This window comes from Tetrao urogallus (assembly GCF_951394365.1).
Source record: "Tetrao urogallus genome assembly, chromosome: 1".
Taxonomy (NCBI): Eukaryota; Metazoa; Chordata; class Aves; order Galliformes; family Phasianidae; genus Tetrao; species Tetrao urogallus.
Window position 1 is genome coordinate 118,661,441 of NC_136813.1, and position 20,107 is coordinate 118,681,547.

The following is a 20,107-nucleotide window of genomic DNA, read 5'->3' on the forward strand; positions in this document are numbered from 1 at the left end:
TGAAATCTTGTCCTCCCTTGACTTTTGTGTCTGTATTCTACTAGTTTCCCTGTAACTATCCCAGTTGTTCATTCAGTTACTTCTGCGCTAGGCCATTTACTGTACTCCATTTTTTTCCCGTAATTTAGACATAGAAACCCACCTCTGGTATGCTCACCTTGCTTTTCTTCCTGCCGGTGATATTAAATTATGTATCTCAGTGTACCTCCTTAATGTTGGTGTTATTAAGCTGCAGGGCTAACAGTCATCCTTTAGTGATGTCCTTTTTTTTTATGGGAATATGAATAAAGTTTTCATTTATAAATGCATGTTGCATTCATCTGAGCTGGGTTTTTGTGACTGAAGGTTTACTGCTGGATGTGATTACTGTAGGCTGCTAAAATTGAAGTCCTTTTGTTCAAGCAAGGTGCTTCCATGAGGCTGGGGGAAATATCTTCTCTTAAGTATAGCTTATCTACAATTTACTTCTGTTTTTCCAAGGGGAAATTGCATTCTAGTTACGTGTTCTTAAATTTGAGTTATTCCAGAAACAATAACCAGTACCTTCCTCAGTGTAGGGCTACTTGTTCTATCAATATTCTTGAATGCCAGATATTTATCTTGTCCACCTAAAATATTGCATAGTGGTTCTGAAGATGGAGGGACACTGTAGAGATTCTGTTGTGGTGATGTATTTTCTTTATGCTTCAATGTTCTTAGTTTGATTTTTGCTTCAAATCTGTTATTTTGGGGATGTTATAATGGAATATGAGGTTTAAAATTAGAATAAATCATTTTTGTGGTGGTCTAATTACAAATAAAGTAGCTTTTGGCACAGAAGTGTTTCAGACATGCCGGTGTTCTTACTGTCATTTGCTGTTTCTTATGACAGGCATTACATATCCCCTACTCTCACTTGCACAGCAGCATAAATTAGGACTTTAATCTTAACTTTGAACAGATTTTCACACTGAGGTTTCTCTGAATTTCTGCTGAATGTTTATATAACAAATGCCAAAATCTTTTTATTAGTTCATCTTAGTGCCCTGACAGATTTTAATTCTGGCTGTACTCTATCCTAGCCTTGCATGCATGTAAAGATTCTATCTTGACATCAGAATACTTTGAATGTTGGCCATCTATTAATAAGCTTAAACATATAGGCCGAGTTTTGTAAACCAGATTTATGCAGAACTAGTACACAGTGTGCTTTCGGAATTGGAATCTTGATGCACTTCTGGCATGGGAGTTCTGGTGATTTTATAGTCCCCGCAAACCTTACATCCATTCCACCAAGACTACATAAACACTCAGAGCTGTTCACTCACTAAATTCAAAATTCAAAATTATTTCTTACTCATGCACCTTTCATAAGGTGAAGGGAAATGTGCTGTTATGATATTTATGTCATTAGAATCTGTTATGTAAATAAACTTGTTTTCTTTTCTCCTCCTGAACTTAGCATGAACCTCATTTTGTTGAGATTTGTTTATTAAAGGAAAACCATATCTGTAAAACGATATGATTATAACAGAACAATTAGTTCAATGATATGTAATAAGCAATAAAGGAACAGAAAATTTTGTCTCCCTTTAATTCTGACATTTTAGTACCATCTTAGTGTATTATTATATTTTTTTAGCAAATTTCCTGCTCAGAGTGTCTTTGTTACTGTATTATCTATGTTCGTCTACATGAAATAGCATTAAACATTCAAAGCATTTGATCTTGCACACTAAATAGTTTTGCATAAGAGTTGGAGTCAGATGACTAAAATTATGACAATTCATATATGATAGCTGTGCTGTGTATTTAGATGACAACTTCCTTTGGGTGAAGTATTTAAGCATATTTTTTTTTCATTTGATTCATGACCATTCTGAACTGTGTATGCTGTACTACCATCTCTCCAATCCATTAATTTATTGGGAATAAATTATTGGCGTATTAGTTTAACTCTCCTATTAGCGTGGAGCTTTGTGGATTTTTTTTTTTTTTTTTTTTTTCCTGCTAGTTGTTCCCCTCCCAAAGAGGGGAAGCGTAGTTTTAGGGTATGATGTTACCTCTTTGCCCTAGGAGATGCTTTTCCTCCTTTCATATGACACTGCAGACAGAAATGTACTTTGAAACTGCAATATTTCTCTTTTTTTTTTTTGTGTGTGTGTGCTGATACAAGGAGCCCTATTAGTCCTTTCATGTTAAGTTTCATTTTATGAGCAATACAAAGTAGCTTCTCTCTCCCTTTTGGATTTGATTCTAGAAACATAAGGAATTTCTGAAGACTTTTCCCAAATTGTTATCCAAAATGATGGATAGCAATTTCAGACTATACAGATAACCAGATAAACTTTATCTTTTTGTTTCATGTAAGAGGAAAAAAAGTCCCTTAGTGAAGAAGCTTACTTAGAAAAGGTGGGATTTTTTTTAGTGTTTTGTTCCTGCCTGCTTAGTCCATATCTCCTTGTTTTTGAGGAGGATCATGTCTTGAGATGGCAGGGTTTTTTTCATGCAGGAATTTGCAGCATTGATTCTTCTTTCCTTTTTGTATTGGTGTTAGAGTACAGGTTTCCTGCATTTGTGATTTGTATGAGTACTTCAAAATTATATTTTCCCATCAAAGTAGAAACTGTCTATTTTCCCATGTATTCTTGTGTGTTACCTTCTTTCTTAATTTCTGAGGCAGTTTACTTTAATGGACATCCTTCTCACTATTCTGTTTCATAAAAGTTGTACTCGGCTGCTGCTTTTTTGCCTGTTTGTTTATTTGTTCAGTACACCACAAGCTAGGTTTATTTCTGATTACACTAGATGGATATTTTCATTTAGATCACTGTTCTGTGCTTTAGACACCTAAATAGAAGTGACCTTATTTTTACAGGTGTTCTGCATCAATATGTCTCACTGCTTAGTAGTCCGTTCTGCATATCTTCATTCTCAAGGTTTACGTTCAGAAATTTGAGTCTCCTTTGAATGTGTTGACAGTAGTATTTCATTGGGTTAGAATAGCAGGAGGAAGAAAAAACAACATTGAAAATAAATATAGAGAAATAAATTTACAAGTCTGCTATAGAAATTGAATGTTCTGTAGCTTGTGTACAAGTTAGTTTCACTTGTTTTACTCTTCTGCTTCAGTTGTAATTGATTCTGAATGGACAGCCTTTGAGTCCTGTCTTAGAGAATATTTTTGGTTGTAAATGTTTATGAACTGTATTCAGTATGAACCTTAGAGTGCTCTTCCTTGCTTTCTTAGATCTTTTTCAGTCCTGATATATAAGTAATGGTGATACTGGGTAAGAGCTGACCATTGAAGCACTCACAGCAAAGTAGACAAAGTGCAGATTTTTTCAGTCCAGCAGCAGGTGTAGTACAATCTGATAGACAAAAAGGTGGCTTACATTCTCAGTGGGAGGTTTAATTTACTACTAGAAAATATTCAAAATGAGGCAGTAGCTTTACTGAAAAGTTGTAGTAAAGTATTACTAGTCCCAAGGAAATTAGTAGTTATGAACAGGTAGTGCTAGGATTTTCTTTAATATACCTTTGTTATAAATCAGACAGATTCTTGTGTATTTAACTGTAGGTTTGAATTTGGTACTTGGGTGACATTTTTGCATCTCTGATCTGTCTTAAATTGGGACTGTTCTGGAATTAGTAGTTGAGAAATGAAGACTCTGTAGTCAATTCCCAGCTGTTGATGGTGGTTGTAACAGCCAACCTTATTGAAGATTTTTAAAATCAGCCAATGCATAAATGGATACCATTTACTTCTGTACATGTAAGGTGGGAGATTATGAATTCTGGTCTTTAACTTCCTTTTTACTTGAAGTTAATTCTGGCTTGCTAATGGGATAGGTTTGCTTGTTTGTTTAAACACCCTTGGTTCCAGTTCATTGTGTTTGTTGTTAGTCGTAAGTTCATTTTTTTTTCTTCTTTAAATACAGTCATTTAAAAAAAAAAAAAAAAAAGTTTGAAAGAAGAATTGCTGTGCAATAAACTGTGAATTTGGTGGAATCATCAGCTGCTGTAGTTTGGCTGCGATGTTGTAATATTGATCCATTAAGTATTGTCCAGCTGGTATACTGCCTGATTAGGTGAATGAGATATGTTGCAGAAATTATAGTAGGTGTTACTGTAAATGTCCTTTTAAATAATTGTGTGGCAAATTACATCAAATTATTTTTGTGTGATTATGTTCTGGAATTGCCTTCCATGAAGATTTGGCTGCATTTGAATATTACATGTCCTGTATACTAGGGACACATATATATAAATCCAGTAACACAATCAAGTTTAAACTTGGAAAAACAGTCTTATTCTAGTTTGAAAATTTTCATGGATTGCTGTTGGGTCCAAGTCTGCTTTCTGTTCTGAACAACTGTCTAGCACAAGCATGTACAAAGTGTGGCCCATGCGTTGCATGCAGCTTGGCACAGCTTGCAGTGCAGCCTGCCCTTGTGGTATTGTGGCTGCTGCTCTGCCCTGCTGGGTGGCCTTGCTCATCCCTGGGCATGCACCTATTGCTCAGCAACAACAGATCTGTCAGTGTGCTGTTGATGCTGTCTGAGCTGAAACCAGGGCACCAAGAGAGCATAGTACAGTGCCAACTTAAGTTATGGCAAATAATATTCTGCATTTTGATACACTGGCTAAACACAGACCTGTGAACAGAGAAAAATATGCAGCCATGTTTTCTGTTTTGATACAGGAATTTGAAAATAGATTTCAAGATTGCAAAAAAAAAAATCATCAACTTTTTTTGTATACTTACACTTTTGTATATGCAACTTTATTTTCATTCAACATAAATACATTTTTCAAATGGAATGTATAGAGTTGCCATCAGATATTCAACTCAGAAATCTGATTGTATCTTTTTACCGGAGTTTTATAAGAAAAAAATATCCCTTGCTTCACAGTCATACTTTATTCATGTCATCGCTTTTGGCAGTATGCACATTTGTGAGCAACTGCTGTCAAGAATGAAGCACAAGAAAAGTAAAAATTGATTTAAAAAAATCTCTAATGAGCACCTTGAGAACTCGCAAAGAGCTGCAACTACTGCCATAAAACAGGGCTGATGCTTTGGTTTCACAAAAACAAGGTCAAATATCCCACTAGCTTTGTTTTTGTTGCTCTTTTTTTTTATTATTATTTTTTACCTTTAATAAAAATATTAAACATTAAAATGTTTTGTTGCATACAACATTAACTTTAGTACATATTTTACATATTTTTATATATATTTTATGAGAACTGCTCCAAAAGTGATGCCTCCTGTTTTCTTACGTGTGCCCATAATGTCAGAAGAACTTTTAAATTGTTATTTAAGCTTTGAAGATTTTGTTTTCTTATCAAAGACTTTTATAAACCAGGGAATTAAAAAATTCAGATTCTTAGTGTGGGTATAATAGGACCCAGTTTTAACCTGATTGCCGCCTTGACAAAGGTGTTCTACACTAATACAGAAATGCATGTATATTTGTCAGTTAATGCATTGCCTATCAACCTTAAGTTTTACCGTATATCCAATCATTCCAAATGTTCTACTGACTTAGCCTGGGCAAATCTGAAGCTTATGGAAACCTCTTTGTTTTTTGTTTCTTAAAATTCTGTTGTTTTTTAAAATCCTATTCTTTCAAATTGGTATTTCAATCTGTTGTAGACTTTTATAACTTCATCTTTTTAATATCTGTGCTTGTCTTACAAATAACACAAATGTTGGGGAGGTTGACTGGTAAACTTGTGCTAGCAATATGAATCAGTAGTAAAATAGCTTCAAATGATATTTCGTAATAGTTTAATATGCAGGTGATAAGATGATTTGTTCTATGATTCCGCTGTGGAAATTTAATCTTATGACGCATGCTTAAAAATTTAGCATTCAGCTGATATTAGTTTGTTTTAGTTTGTCCAAAGTTTATCAGAATAGCACTTTTTGGTGAAGACTGTACAAGTAAAATTACCATGCAAGTTAGCTGTGTTTCAGTTAGATTTATAGATCAGCAATATTTTTCCATGCCCCCAGAATCTGTATGAAAATACGTTGTTGCTCTACCCTTGTATAATTTGGGAAGGAGTAATTACACAGCATTTATTTATTTATTAATACTTGAGACAACACTTTTTGGTTGAGATGATCTTTATCCAGGAGAGGTTCAGATTGGATATTAAGAAAAGGCTCGTCGCCGAGAGGAGGTGGTCGGGTACTGGAACAGGCTCCCCAGCAAAGTGATCATAGCACTGAGTCTGCCAGAGTCTGTCAGAGACACAGAATGTCTTGTGTTGGAAGGGACCTGAAAGACCACCCAATTCCACCGCCGGCTCTCCATTGCCATAGTCAGGATTGTCATCCACTGGATCAGGCTGTCCAGGGTTCCATCCAGTCTGGCCTTGAATGTGTCCAGGGACAAGAGTATCTACAACTTTGCTGAGCTGTCCGTTCCAGATCTTTACTACCCTCTGAGTAAATATTTCTTCCTAACATCTAACCTAAAACTTCCCTCTTTTAGTTTAAAGCCATTCCTATTTGTTCTCTAATTAGCAAACCATATGAAAAATAGGTCTTCTTCCTGCTTATCATCCCCTTTAAGTACTGGAAGGCCATAGTAAGATCTATCTGGAGCTTTCTCCAAGCTAAGCTAGCCCAACTCTAACCTTTTCTCATGGAAGAGGTGCTTCAGCTCTCTCATATCTATCACCCTCCTCTGGACCTCCTCCACAGCTCCCCATCCTTCTTGTGCTGATGACCCTGGGCCTCAAGAGGGCAGATTAGAGGGAAACAATCTCCCTTGCCCTGCTGGCCACCCTACTTTTGGTGCAACCCACATAGATACAGTTGGCCTTCCAAGCTGCAAGTGCATGCTGCTGGTTCATGTCCAGCTTTTTGCCCACCAGGACCCTCAAGTCCTTTTCCACAGGGCTGCTTTCAGTGAGTTCTGCAGGTCTGTGTACATATTTGTGATTGTCATGACCCAAGTGTAACACCTTGCACTTGCCTGTGGTGAGCGTCATTTGTTTCTTATATATTCCCTTTTCAAGTCTGTTCAGGTCCTTCTGAATAGCATACTTTCCTTCTGTTGGATCAACTACACCACTTAGTATCATCAGCAAACTTACTGAGGGTACACTCCACCCCACTGTGTAGGTAATCGATAAAGATGTTGAAGAGCACTGGTCCCAAGACTTAGTCCTGGGGGATACCACTTGTGACCAGCTTCCACCTGGACATAAATCTGTTGACTACAGCACTCTGGCTGTGATATTCCAACCAGTTCTTTATCCACTTAATAGTCCTGCCTTTAAATACATCTCTCTCCTATTTAGTGATAAAGATGTGGTGTGGGACCGTGTCAGAGGCCTTGCACAGGTCCTGATAGACAACGTGAGTTGCCCTTCCTTTGCGTACTGGTGCTGTCACTCCACCATGAAAGACCACCAGACTGATCAGACTCAATCTACCTTTTGTGAAGCTGTGCAGTCCATCTTGGATCATCCCTCATCTCACATGTGCTTTAGTAGTGCTCATTAGATCTGCTCCAGTGATCTTCCCAGGCACATAACAGAAATCCTTTTGCAGCCCTGATTTTCTAGTTTGGTGCAGAGTTAGTAGTCATTGCTATCGACTGTGGTACTGTGGCAGATGAGTATATAGATAGGTTAATAGCAGTTGGGTTTTTCCTTTCCTTCACAGAAAGAAAAATTTTTTCCACCCGTTACAGATACTGTAGTGTTGCAGTTTAACTTTTCAGTCTCCATGCATTGGAGTGTGAATTACAACATTAGCTGTGCAGTTAGGATTTGTTTTCTGAGCCCAATGCATTGGTACGACTTTTGGTAGCTGAGGGATGGATTTTGTTGATGTCATGTGATGGATTTTTAATCTCTGAAAAGTGTGATGTGCACATGCATGAAAATAAAAAGTTTAGTGCCCATGAATTTGTTGGGAGTAAAACAATCCTGATCACCAGGATATGCTGGAAGCACCCATCTGGAAAGTAGTTGTGCAGAAAAGGACCTGGGAATCCTGATGGACACCAAGTTGCCCTTCCTGCTGAGAAAGCTAAAGGAATTCTTGGCTATTTTAGGCAAAGTATTGCCAGCAGGTGATGAGAGGTGAACCTTCCTTGATCTGGGACTAGAGGTGTTCCCCAGGGGTCAGTCTGGGTCCAGTCTTGTTCAGTATCTTCATCGATTACTTGATGAGGGGATAGTGTCCACCTCAGCAAGTACACCAATTATACAAAGCTGGGAGGAGTGGCTGGCATGCCTAAAGGCTGTGCTCCTATTCAGCAAGGCCTGGACAGACTGGTGAGTTCGGCAGCAAGAAACCAGATGAGGTTTAACAAAAGCAAGTGTAGAGTCCTGCGACTGGGAAGGAACGATCATGGGTATCAGTACAGACTGGGGCACAACCTGCTTTAGTGGAGCTCTGCGGAGAAGGACCTGGGGGATCCTGGTGGATGACAGGCTGGTGATGAGCCAGCAGTGTGCCCTGGTGGCCAAGAAAGCCGATGGGATCTTGGGCTGCATTAAAAGGAGTGTAGCCAGCAGGTCAAGGGAGGTGATCCTCCTCCTCTACTTTGCCTTGGTCAGGCCTCACTTGGATTATTGTGTCCAGTTCTGGGCTCCCCTATACAAAAAAGACAGGGGTCTCCTGGAGAGAGTCCAGCAGAGGGCCACAAAGATGATTACAGGCCCTCCCCTGACATCTCCCCTGTGAGGAAAGGCTGAACGAACTGGGGAAATGGCCATAAACTGGAGCATAGCAAGTTCCTCACCAATATGCGAAGGAACTTCTTCACAGTCAGAGTGACAGAGCACTGGAACAGGCTGCCCAGGGAGGTTGTGGATTCCCCTCCTCTGTAGAAATTCAAGACCTGCTTAGATGCCTACCTATGCAGCCTGATGTAGGGGGTCTGTTTTGGCGGGGGGTGGACTCAATGTTCTCTACAGGTCCCTTCCAGCCCCTGCAATTCTGTGATTCCTCTCTTCTCAGCACTTGCGAGGCTGCACCCAGTGCTGATCCGGCTCTGGGATCCCCAGTATAAGAGGGACATGGGCATAGTATAGAGCGTCTAACAAAGAGCCATCAAGATGATGAAGGGTGCCTCTTTTATGAGGAGAGGCTGAGAGAGCTGGGACTGTTCAGCTTGGAGAAGAGAAGGTTTGGGGGGGTCTCTAAATGCCTGAAAGGAGAGTTCAAAGGTGATAGAGACCAGCTTTTGTCAGTGAAGGCTAGTGCCAGAACAAGAGGCAGTGGACACAAACTAGAATACCTCTGAACATCAGGAAGCAATTCTGTGCTGTGGGGATAATGGAGCATTGGCACAGGTTGCCTGGAGAGGATGAGAGGTCTCCTTCTTGGAGATGTTCAGAAGTTTCCTGGGCATGATTTTGGGAATCTGCTGTAGGTTTGGAGCAGATGGACTCAGAGCCCTGCTAACCTCAGCCATTCTATAATTCTGTATGATGCATATGGTTGTACAGGAGGAATGAGGAGATCCTGTGTCAAAATGCTGGGTCCATCCACACTGTGTTATTGACAAATACCTATTTTTAGAACTGATGTCTATTTGTTACTTGCACAGATGAGTGTCTCCCTGTCTCATCTGATTTGCTCAGATGAGTGATGGGCTTGGATGGGAGGTGTTGTGTAAAGAATCTTTCAGAAGTGGGATACATTAGTCTTTTCTCTCCTTGATGTATGTGTGTGGGTAACTTGTTACATGACAAAGTACGTAAGTGTATGCATGTGTTTAGGAGTTTAACTTTTGTATGTACTAGCATGCAGTGGTATAGTATTGTCTAATTTTCTAAAATGATTAATTTCCAAAGTGGCAGATGTAAAACTTGCAGCCTTTTAAGACTTTGTTCTTCTGTTTATGAAAAGATTAAGTGCAGAACAGTGCAGTTTTTGGCTGTGGAAACTAGCTTGGTCCAAACTTAAAGAGGTTGCTCCTTGCATAATGATGCAACCAATTGCAAATAAGAATAATGATATTTATGATACCAAGACTAGTACAAAAGACAGCATATAAGCTTGTGTACTGAGTGTGCAAAGGTATACATGTTTGTACTATTAAATATTTTCTCTTATGAAATAATTAAATAGAATATCTGGGTACAAGTGCTAGTCATGTTGGACAGGTGTATCTTACTTTATGAGAGAAATATGTAATATTTATGAGAGGAAAGATCATGAGTCTGTTTCTGTCCTGTGTGTGAGCCTTGGATAAGGCTGTTTTTCTTGTGTCTCAGATTTGGGGAAAACAGTTTCTTGTTGTGAATTAAGCAAGACTTAGTAATAATGATATGTATATTTAGGTCAAATTGGTTATAGTAGGCAAAAGTTTAACTATTACAAGCTTAATATGGTCTGCATCTACCTCAACATGGTAGTTGTCATTATCTGTATATAGTATTTTGCATAATCTTGGTGTTTTAAATGAGATACATAATCCTGACTCCAAGGAATAGTATCAATTACAATGTCACCTGATGCAAAAAAAAAAAAAAAAAAAAAAAAAAACAGCCACCAAAAATAACAGTTTTGGCCTTAGAGAGAAATTAATTTCTCCCAAATTAAGATGGTCACAGTCCTGGGTTCTCCAGAAGACCTTAATTAGATCATTAAATCCATTGTTTGGTTATGGTGTGAAGGAGTATTCCCTTTTAGCTTTGATTCTCCTCTTACCTGATGCAAAAAAACTGCTGGATTATAATGTAATCTTGCTGAAGGTCTCAAGGTTATATTGCTTAGATAGTAAAGGAGGGAATGCGATACAGCTGCACAAGATAGTCTACTTCCTTTAAATAAATCTTGGTTATTCACCTGAGAACAGTTGAGATGCTTTGGATAAGACTGTACTAGCAGTTATCATCAGCACTTTCCTAGCTGTTATCGGCAAGAGTGGCCCTCCAGAGGATGCAGAGATAGGCCTTTTTCGATGATTATATTTTGCTGTTAATAAGGCATATCAAGTAGGATGATCTTCACTCAGGTGTTTTTTAATAGGGGAAGAAGTAGAAGAGGAATGCAAATGTATATTTCTGTTCTTATGGTTCATCTTGATTGTATCTCTGGAGATCCTTTTCTCCTTCTGTCTCCTCACAGATATAGCTGCTTCCAGTATCATGGCCTCTGACCTGGAAAGCAGCCTCACTTCCATAGACTGGCTCCCACAGCTTACTTTAAGAGCTACTATTGAAAAATTAGGGGGTTCGTCACAAGCAGGACCTCCAGGGGCTGCCCGAAAGTGTCCTCCAGGCTCACCGACAGATCCCAATGCTACGCTCAGTAAGGATGAGGCTGCAGTGCATCAAGATGGCAAGCCACGTTACAGCTATGCCACTCTGATAACGTATGCAATCAACTCATCCCCTGCCAAGAAGATGACACTTAGTGAGATTTACCGTTGGATCTGTGACAACTTTCCCTACTACAAAAATGCTGGTATTGGTTGGAAGGTAAGGACTTAAATATCGAAAGTGCTCTTTCTATCTAATAAATGGACTTTATTTTCTTATTTTTGCTCACTGAGCAAAATGAAAATGTGAAAATAAGATGTCCAGAGAAGAAATGAACTGAGATGGAAGTCCCATTTTCTTCGAGATTTTTGTTGTGTGTGTGTGTGGCAGCCCTGTAAGTAGGACCCTGGGGGAAAAAAAAACCAGCAAGACAAAAATCACTACCCACAAAACCCACATCACTACCAACCTCTGCATTACACTGATAGTGTTTTTGTAGTACCTACTATATATGTGTAGATGGTTTGGCTGCATGTTATCAGCCTGATAAATTCCTCTGATTTCCTCAGCTTCTGTTCTGCTCTACTGTGGGTATATATAGTGCATTTGAGTATGCACCACCCTTCTGTTTTCTTTACCCATTCCTGAACATACACAGAAAGCTGTACATTTTTGTTACAGCACTTACCTTTGTCTCTCACTCTCTTTTCAGAACTCAATTCGTCATAATCTCTCTCTGAATAAGTGCTTTCGGAAAGTGCCTCGACCAAGGGATGATCCGGGGAAGGTAAGAAATCTGGATGCTCCCGGCCAAACCATTTAAAACTGCATGGAATGAGCAAGAATTGCCCTTTCTAACTGATTGGTGGAATTTGAAACCTGAAATGTAGGCAGAAAGGGAAGCAGTAGTAAATACAGCGGCTAGATTCCCTTAGCTTTCCCTTCTCTGCCTGAAACAAATCTCTCTGTGTGAAATGTGTTTACATCATGTGTACATCATGTGATGTCTCCTATCATCATGGTGGACCTCCTTTGGTTCCAATCTTATATGCTAATGTCTTTCTTGCACAGGAAAGACCCAAGTGGGCACAGTACTTAAAGTGGAGTCTCACAAGTCTGGAAAAGGGGGTTCCTTGTAGTTCTTTTTGCCTAGTCTGAACACTGAGTTGGTCCAATAAAAATAAGATGCTGTGAGGAGACACTGGAGGGGAACTTACAGGCCCCAAAGTGTTGGTCCACCGTGGATCAAGACATCTTATGCTCTTGGAGTGATAGAAGTGGATAGCATCATTGTTCAACACAACACAATGCAATCTCTTCCAATTCTTGGTTGTCTGATATTTGGTGTGGTTCTGTTATTTAGATGGTGCTGCATTGTTTGACTCAGTAAGCCATAGAAAGCTCGCTCTTTGATTTAATAACACAGTCATTCATTCACCAGTGGGTCTTTTTTCCAGGGCTCTTATTGGACAATAGATACGTGTCCAGATATATCTCGCAAGAGGCGGCATCCTCCTGATGATGACGTGAGTGTTACTGTTTCCTGACAGCATGGAGCAGTAGTGCGAGTTCCATTCTTGTTCGAAGGAGTTCTTCCAGCACTCCTGGGGGAGCAGCATATATAGATGAGGAGGATTAATGTGTATGTTGTGCTCACTGGCCATTGTTACTGCTTTTCAGTAGCAAAATTAACTATATTTGTAGTTCATTGTCTTGTCTCTTCAGTGACTAAGGCCTAGTCCTCCTGTTTTCTAAGCCATGAACTACAGTAGGGGAACTGGCTTCTGATCTGCAGTTTCACTTCTCCATCTGTTATTTCCTTTGAGTTCTTACTCTCTTCCCCATCCACAGATACCACAAGACTCCCCAGAGCAAGAGGCAAGTAAGAGCCCCCGAGGGGCTGTTCCAGTCAGCACAGAAGCCTCTTTGCCACCTGAGGCTACCCCTCAGCTGTCACTCCAGAGCACTGCCCCCATTGCCAACTACAGTCAGGTGAGCAGCGGAGAACAGAAACCTTAAGAAGTGTGAAAGAAGGAGAAGGAAAGAGCGAGGGGTGCTTGAATGGAAAAGTGGAGTGGTGAGAAAGGAGGGAATAGTGAAAAATGGTGAGGCAGAGGGGAAAAAATTAAAAAGGGAAGAAGTTAAAATTGATTAGACAGAAGATAGTGGAGGAAGTGATATTTAAGAAAGGGCTGAATAGGGATAAGGGTAAAGGCATAATGGTATTAGAGAGCTGAAGAATATGCTGGAGCCAATAAGCTGCAGGGTGAGGGTGAAGGTTAACTGTCCTCAAGGGAAATAGCTTTTGCAGAAGACCTACTTACTGCAAGATGAGCACAGTGATATGAGTTAGCAGTGTATGTTCTACCTGTATGTAGTTTCTGGGCCCTGTCAGAAGTTTAAAAATCTAGTATAAAATAAAGGCCTAATTTCTGTCATCTGTGGTCCTTTTAGCAGTCTGCAGGGCCTGTGGATGTTGCTTCTACTGTAGCAGGGGGACAGGGCCGTGAAGGGGCCGATGTACCCCCCCCACTGTACAGTGCCAACCACGACTTCAAGTTCTCCTACTCTGAGATCAACTTTCAGGATCTTAGCTGGTCCTTCCGAAATCTCTACAAATCCATGCTGGAGAAATCATCTTCCTCTCAGCACGGTGAGTAATCATAAGGACCATGTGAAATAGGCAGATACCTGTTTACACAGTCTTGTCCACTCAGCTATCCTTGGTATGTCTCGGATCTTTCATCTTTCAGGAGCAGAGGCTTCTTTGGTGTGCTGTAATTGGTTCTGCCAGAGGCAAATAAGAAATCTGCATGTCCTTTCTTTATTGCGCCTCACTAATTTGCTCAGAATGAAAAGAATAATGATTTAAAAATACCGTATCCTAATACAAAAGCAAATATTTAAATGGTAGAAGCATAGAAAAATGAAGACCTTGAAGAATAGCTTGTCTGAGAAGTATTGACAATCTGTCGGGCTAGAAACTGTAAGAGGAGGAGGATTTTTTCATGTAGGCAGTGGAATTTCCCCACAAGGAAAATGAGAAGTCATCATTGCGAAGATCCTTTAAAAGCAGAATTGTACAGAGTCTTGGAGAACTGAACTTTGAGGAGGAGAGGGAGCCTATAACTTCATTCGTAGCTGACATTTCTGTTACTGAGGAAGCAGCTACTGGGAGGCATAACTGCTGTTGGGATTGAGATCTGTGTTTCCACAGAAAGCACTTCTGGAGAGTCTCCAATTTTTGTCTTCATCTTTAAATATTCTTCTAAATACTAGTCTGGTGTAGGAAGGAATATGTGATTAGATGAGACTTTCACCTTTGCTCTCAGCCAGGATATAGTGCAGGCAGTTTGTTACTCTAGGAGAAGCCTCCTGATTTTGTAACTTCAGTGAAATAATAACAAGCTTTCATCAAGTGGCGCTTGATATTACCAGTAGGAATCTGTTGTGTGAGGTGCTATAGAATAAGGTTACTCAAATGCAGAGAAGAACCTTGACTCACTCTGTGCCTCTGTCTCTAAAAATTAAGCAACGATCTGCTTTTCTACAGCTGTAAGAACGTCTAGGAAAACTTGCAGTTTTTGATGAAATTGTGTTGGTAACTTTGAGTCTGGATATTGGAGTCAGAATAATATTGACCCTTTTGCTCCATTGCAGTTAGTAGGTCTGAAGGTTGATTTTGGCTCTATTGAAAAAGTTAGGCTTGCTTTTACAGAGGGTCAGATAATGAATGGTTAGCTGAGTTTACTGGCAAGTAATGCCTTTCACTGCTATTTTTCTTAGAATTTCCATAACATAAGGAGAAAATAAACCAGGGAAGCAGATGTAAGAGATATGCAGAGCTCCTGATATGGGGAAGAATGGAGAACATATGATGTTCTTGCATGTAGGGGATACCTGTAATGGAAGAGAATAGAAATAATAACACCTAAAAAGTCAGGAAGAATTAAAGTAATAAAGGAGCCCTGATATGTGCTCTGTGTATAGAAGCAGTAGGAAGCATGGCCACTAATGATCTGTGTGAGAAAAATTGTGAAAGTTTCAGATGAAACTGCTTGTAAGATAGACTATGAAGGGAGCTTTTGGAAACAACAAATCAGATTTATCAACCTCCATATTCTAAATGTTTTGTTGCTTAAGTGGTTTGCTTAGTGGTCATTTCCAGGAAAACAACATGTGCATGAAATTTCCAGAAAGCATGCATTACTTGCTAGATATAGATGAAGTCCATGGAGGCATAGAAGTATTTAAACACTTAAATTAACACTAAGGATTTAAATTCTGCTGGGACTTTGTAGAGCCCTTTGTTGTTGATGGAACCTGGAACACATTAAGAGCTTAACTGTGCAGGTGCTAATTATTGGCAGCCTCTAGAGGGCACTTCAAAAGCTTCTTAAATAACACTGCTCATCCTCAGTGTGACATTAGGGATGGTTAATTTAAGTAGAGGTCTGATCCAGGCAGCTCTTAAAGTTTCTTCCTCTCTCTTTCATCCTACAGGTTTCTCTTCTCTCCTTGGTGACATGCAGCCCTCCAACCACAACTACTACATGTACCAGCAGCAACAGCAGGGCCCCTCAGCAGTGGGTGCTGCTCCACCCCTCCACACTCCAACTCCAGAGGGTTGCCCATCCCAAGGGGGAAAGCAGCAGGGTGGTGAAAGTTATGGCCCTCCACCAGTGATGTCCATGCACCCTCCCCAAATGCAGCATGGAGGCTACCACCAGCATCAGCATCACCCACACTCCCACCCACAGCAGCAGCCTCATCAGCACCAGCAGCAGCAGCAGTCACAGGCTTCAGTCAACAATGCTGGCTTTGGTGAGTCAGGGCTGATGGAAAGAACAGCTGGGAGAAATGGAGCAGTGGGGATCCTCAGACAGAAATTCCACAAGTGAGATTCCCCTAAGAATTGCCTATATAGTGAGCAGAAAAGGATGATAGCCAGTTATGGTTGAAATCTGAGAAGGAAATTGCCTTCTTATTAGGGATACAGTCATACTAAGTTGCAGATTCTGTTCAGGGATGCAGGAAAAAAAAGTTCAGGAGCTAAATGAAAAGGGAGACACTACCCTTGATATTCCAAGGGCAAAAAGATTTCTATCTACTACAGAATTAATATCTTTGAAGTGGCCAGTTATCTTATATTAAGGGATGGAGGAAAAGGGTGTTCTGTTGGAATAACATTTTTTCCATTTCATTACAGCATTTCCCCCTGATTGGTGCTCCAGCATTGATTCCCTGAAAGAGAGCTTCAAGATGGTAAACCGGCTGAACTGGTCCAGCATTGAGCACTCCCAATTCTCAGGTTAGTATTGGCCTAGTGCTGAGGTCTAGTGACTCAGTGACTAGGGACTGTAGTATCTAGAATTTGGGAGTGCAGCTCTTTTTTTTTTTTTTTTTTTTTTTTTTTTTCCAACTAAACTTTGGCAAGTCTCATTTTTCTCATTCACTCAGCTGTTCCATGCAACCTACTTCATGGATCCTGTTAAAGACCCTAAAGCACTTGAACACTGTAGGGATTTGGGGCAAGAGGAATTAATTCATAAAAGTATGTCAGAAGGTGAATGAGGATTTTTCCCTCCTGCTTCTCTTTTTTTACCCAAGTCAGTGAGACAATACCTTAAAAAAGAAGCTCTCCATTATTTCGGTGACTGGTCATAAATAATGAAGTTGAATTTGTGGGGAGAAAGTGAGACTTAGGAGCAGAAGACAAAAAATTTAACAGGAGTGACTGCAGTTTAGTTGCTATCTTTGACATTGTTCTTATCCTTTGCAGAGTTGATGGAGAGTCTGCGCCAGGCCGAGAGGAAGAACTGGACACTGGATCAACACCATATTGCCAATCTTTGTGACTCTCTTAATCACTTCCTTACCCAGACTGGTCAGCTCCCTCATCTGATCGGCCCTCAGCAGCCCCCTCGAATTTCTGATTCTTGTGCCCTGAACAGTGGCAAACAGGAGCAATCCATGAATCAAGGTAATTCAGAGGGAAACTAAAATGCCACATTAATGAAGGACCAATTCTCTACATACCCTAAACTTCTTGTTACCTTGTAGTTAGTGTAGCACCAAGCAGCTCTATCAGAAACTGTATTCAGTTCCTTGGTTTGTTCAGCCTAGAGAAGACCAGGCTGAGGCGAGATGTCATCATGGCCATGCTTCCTCATGAGATGGAGTGGAGGGACTGGTGCTGATCTCTTCTCTCTGTTGACCAGCGATAGGACCTAAGGAACCAGCCTGAAGCTGTGACAGGGCAGAGTCAGTTTTGTTGTCAAGAAAAACCTCTTAACTGAGAAGGTGATCATATACTGGAACAGGATCCCCAGGGAAGTGGTCATGGCACTGAGCTTGCTGGAGTTCAAGCAGATGGTGCTTCCAGTCATATGGTCTGATTTTTGGGTGGTTCTGTGTGGAGCCAGGAGTTAGTCTCAGTGATCCTTGTGGTCCCTTCCAACTCAGGATATTCAATGATTCCATGAAATCAGTCTCCTCTATCTGTAAAAAATTATTAGGATGTTCTGTGCCTGTGGCCTATGTGTGCCATTATGTGACGCATACTACCAAAAAGAATCTTCTTCAGGAAGAATCGCATTTAAATGGTCAACCTGAAAAAGGAAAAGGGAAGGAACGGGTTTTGGTACAAAATTAACAGTAAAGAATGGCAAGGTAAAAATCTCGCTGTTCTAGGTGGCAGTAGCAGTAAAGGAGAAAGGTTTTGTGCCTATAGAGAAAGACTGACTGGACAAGGAGAACATGCTCCAAGGAGAGTGAAGAGATGATCTTGGTGCAACTGTGATGATGTGTGTCATCACTGTTTTTACTAAATGACTTTGTAGTAAACAGTGAAAAATAAATAACCATTTTCTGGCATTTCTAGATGAAAAGTTTATTTTAAAATAATAAGTGAAACTCCTGCCAGGTGCCAAGAATAAGAACAAGCTGTAGCTTTTGGTTGGGACCAAATAACTGAACGTCTCAGTATACTGCATTTTTGAGTGAGTTGCTCTGTGGCTGGAGATGCAACCCAATCAGGGCTAGGACAGCTGACCAGACCATTTACAGTTTGTTTCATTTCATTTCACAGTGAACTCCTATGGTCAGCCCCAGCCTCCCCATCTCTTTTCCGGTCCATCTCCGATGTATCAGATTTCTACCCAGGACTCTCCAGGATATAATCGCCCAGGTAAGAAGTGATAGTAAGGCATATTATATCTCTGAACATTTAAGAACTGGTTCTCAAGCCCTCTGCATTTCTCCCAAAACACTCACTAATCCAATGAAGTGCTCAGGGGTAGAGAAAGTGCTTGGACTGCTAAGGACTCTTCTTTAGAATTAGACTCTTCTTTAGGGCTGTGCCATAGCTCTAATAGATTTTAGAATTTCAGTGACGTGATGTCTTTCACTTCACATAAATGGTCTTCTAGCCCTGTGTCACCATCCCTGTGTTGGACAAAGGCAAAATTACATTAGAAGCTTCTGTTGCTGAAGTTCCTTTGTATTTTACCAGCAATCATCTGAGAAAAGTTAAGGAAGCTGAGGCTTTAACCTTGGTAGAAGCTGATCTGGAGAATTTTATAGCACACTACCAACAGACAGGGAGAAATTCATGCCAGTAGTGTTATTGCATATACTGTTGAAACAGAGAAGTCCACAGTGCCCTTAATGCTTTCTTTTGACCAAATGCCCACTGTGAAAAAGTATGACATTTTTTTCTTCTAACTGTTCTTTTTTTTTTTTTTTTTTAACTGTTTTTTTACTCAGCTCATCATCTGGTCCCTCGGCCTTCAGGGCCTCCTCCAGGCACCAATGAGGAAATCCCTGATGATTTCGACTGGGACTTGATCACCTAGCGAGTTACAGACTTAAGAGCCCGTCCTTTGTGAAGGACGTGGGAGGGGAGGGGGACATGGGGTGAATGGTGCCACACCACCGTCTCCAGCCTTCCTATCTTGCCTGTATATAGATATATATTCTCTATCTCCGCCAGAGAAGCCACCGCAAGATGCTGCCGAAGATAATCTTTCATTGCGTCCTGTTTTATCTTTTTTCTTTTGTTTATTATTATTGTTGTTGTTGTTGTTATTATTATTATCAATAATTGAGCACAGCCCTTCCCCTCCTCTGGTGGCCTCGGATGCATCAGATCAAATCTTGTTGTGTGGTGCCCTGGTATAGGGCAGAAAGATAAGTCCTTGCTGCCACAAAAAGACTTCAGAAGGCTGAATCCTTGTGTGCATCTTTCTCTGCCTCTGTCATTTTGCATTTAGCAATCCCTCTTTCCCTTCAAAGCGGACAGTAAATCTGTTGTATTGGATACTGAGTGAGAGTCTAGTAGACCCCGGGAGTCTGTAGTTATGTTATTTCTTAAATGTTGTAAAGGTCAGGAGGCTAAAGGGACACTGTGGAGAGGTGATTTCAGCTCAGTTCCACACCAGCAGGAAAAGCAGGAAAAGAAATAGAGATCTCAAGTGCAAATAGGATAATCTCTTAAGTTAGGAGAGCTAAGCTGAACTGGGAGGGAAAACCTGAGTTTGGAGAGAGGGGAATGTAGAAAAATGATGTTTCAGCAGAGAGATTGGGTTTCAGAATGCATTGCCTCTTGGTGAGGACGAAGAGTGATTTTGAAAGGATCCTGACTGCTCTGCGTTTTGCAGTCTCCAAGGAAGTGAAGCCTACATACTCATCAGGTAAAAGAAGCAGTCGAGGGTGTTGTGATCCAGGAAATTTCTGTTTCCCAGAGCTTTTAATTTCACCCCTGCCCCTTCAAGCCTTTCTTCAAAGTATGCAGTGAGGCTCTTACTTGCATATGCAAACTTAAAAGTTTTCTCACACCGTCAGTATTTGCTCAATTGTTACTTAGTCCTCTGACCCTTGT

The 20,107-nt window shown here is 40.4% G+C and overlaps 1 protein-coding gene across 1 annotated transcript; it reads left to right on the top strand.

Annotated features, from left to right (window-relative positions):
* Nucleotides 1–11,109: 11,109 nt before the first annotated feature.
* FOXJ2 (forkhead box J2) lies at nt 11,110–19,082 on the top strand (the record flags this gene model as incomplete). The annotated part of the gene is made up of 10 exons (XM_079536975.1): nt 11,110–11,445; nt 11,939–12,013; nt 12,684–12,752; nt 13,078–13,218; nt 13,684–13,879; nt 15,730–16,050; nt 16,436–16,537; nt 17,009–17,209; nt 18,317–18,415; nt 18,994–19,082. The coding sequence occupies exons 1-10, from the start codon at nt 11,113–11,115 to the stop codon at nt 19,080–19,082; spliced, it is 1,626 nt and encodes a 541-aa protein (XP_079393101.1). The 5' UTR covers nt 11,110–11,112.
* Between the last annotated feature and the right edge of the window lie 1,025 nt (nt 19,083–20,107).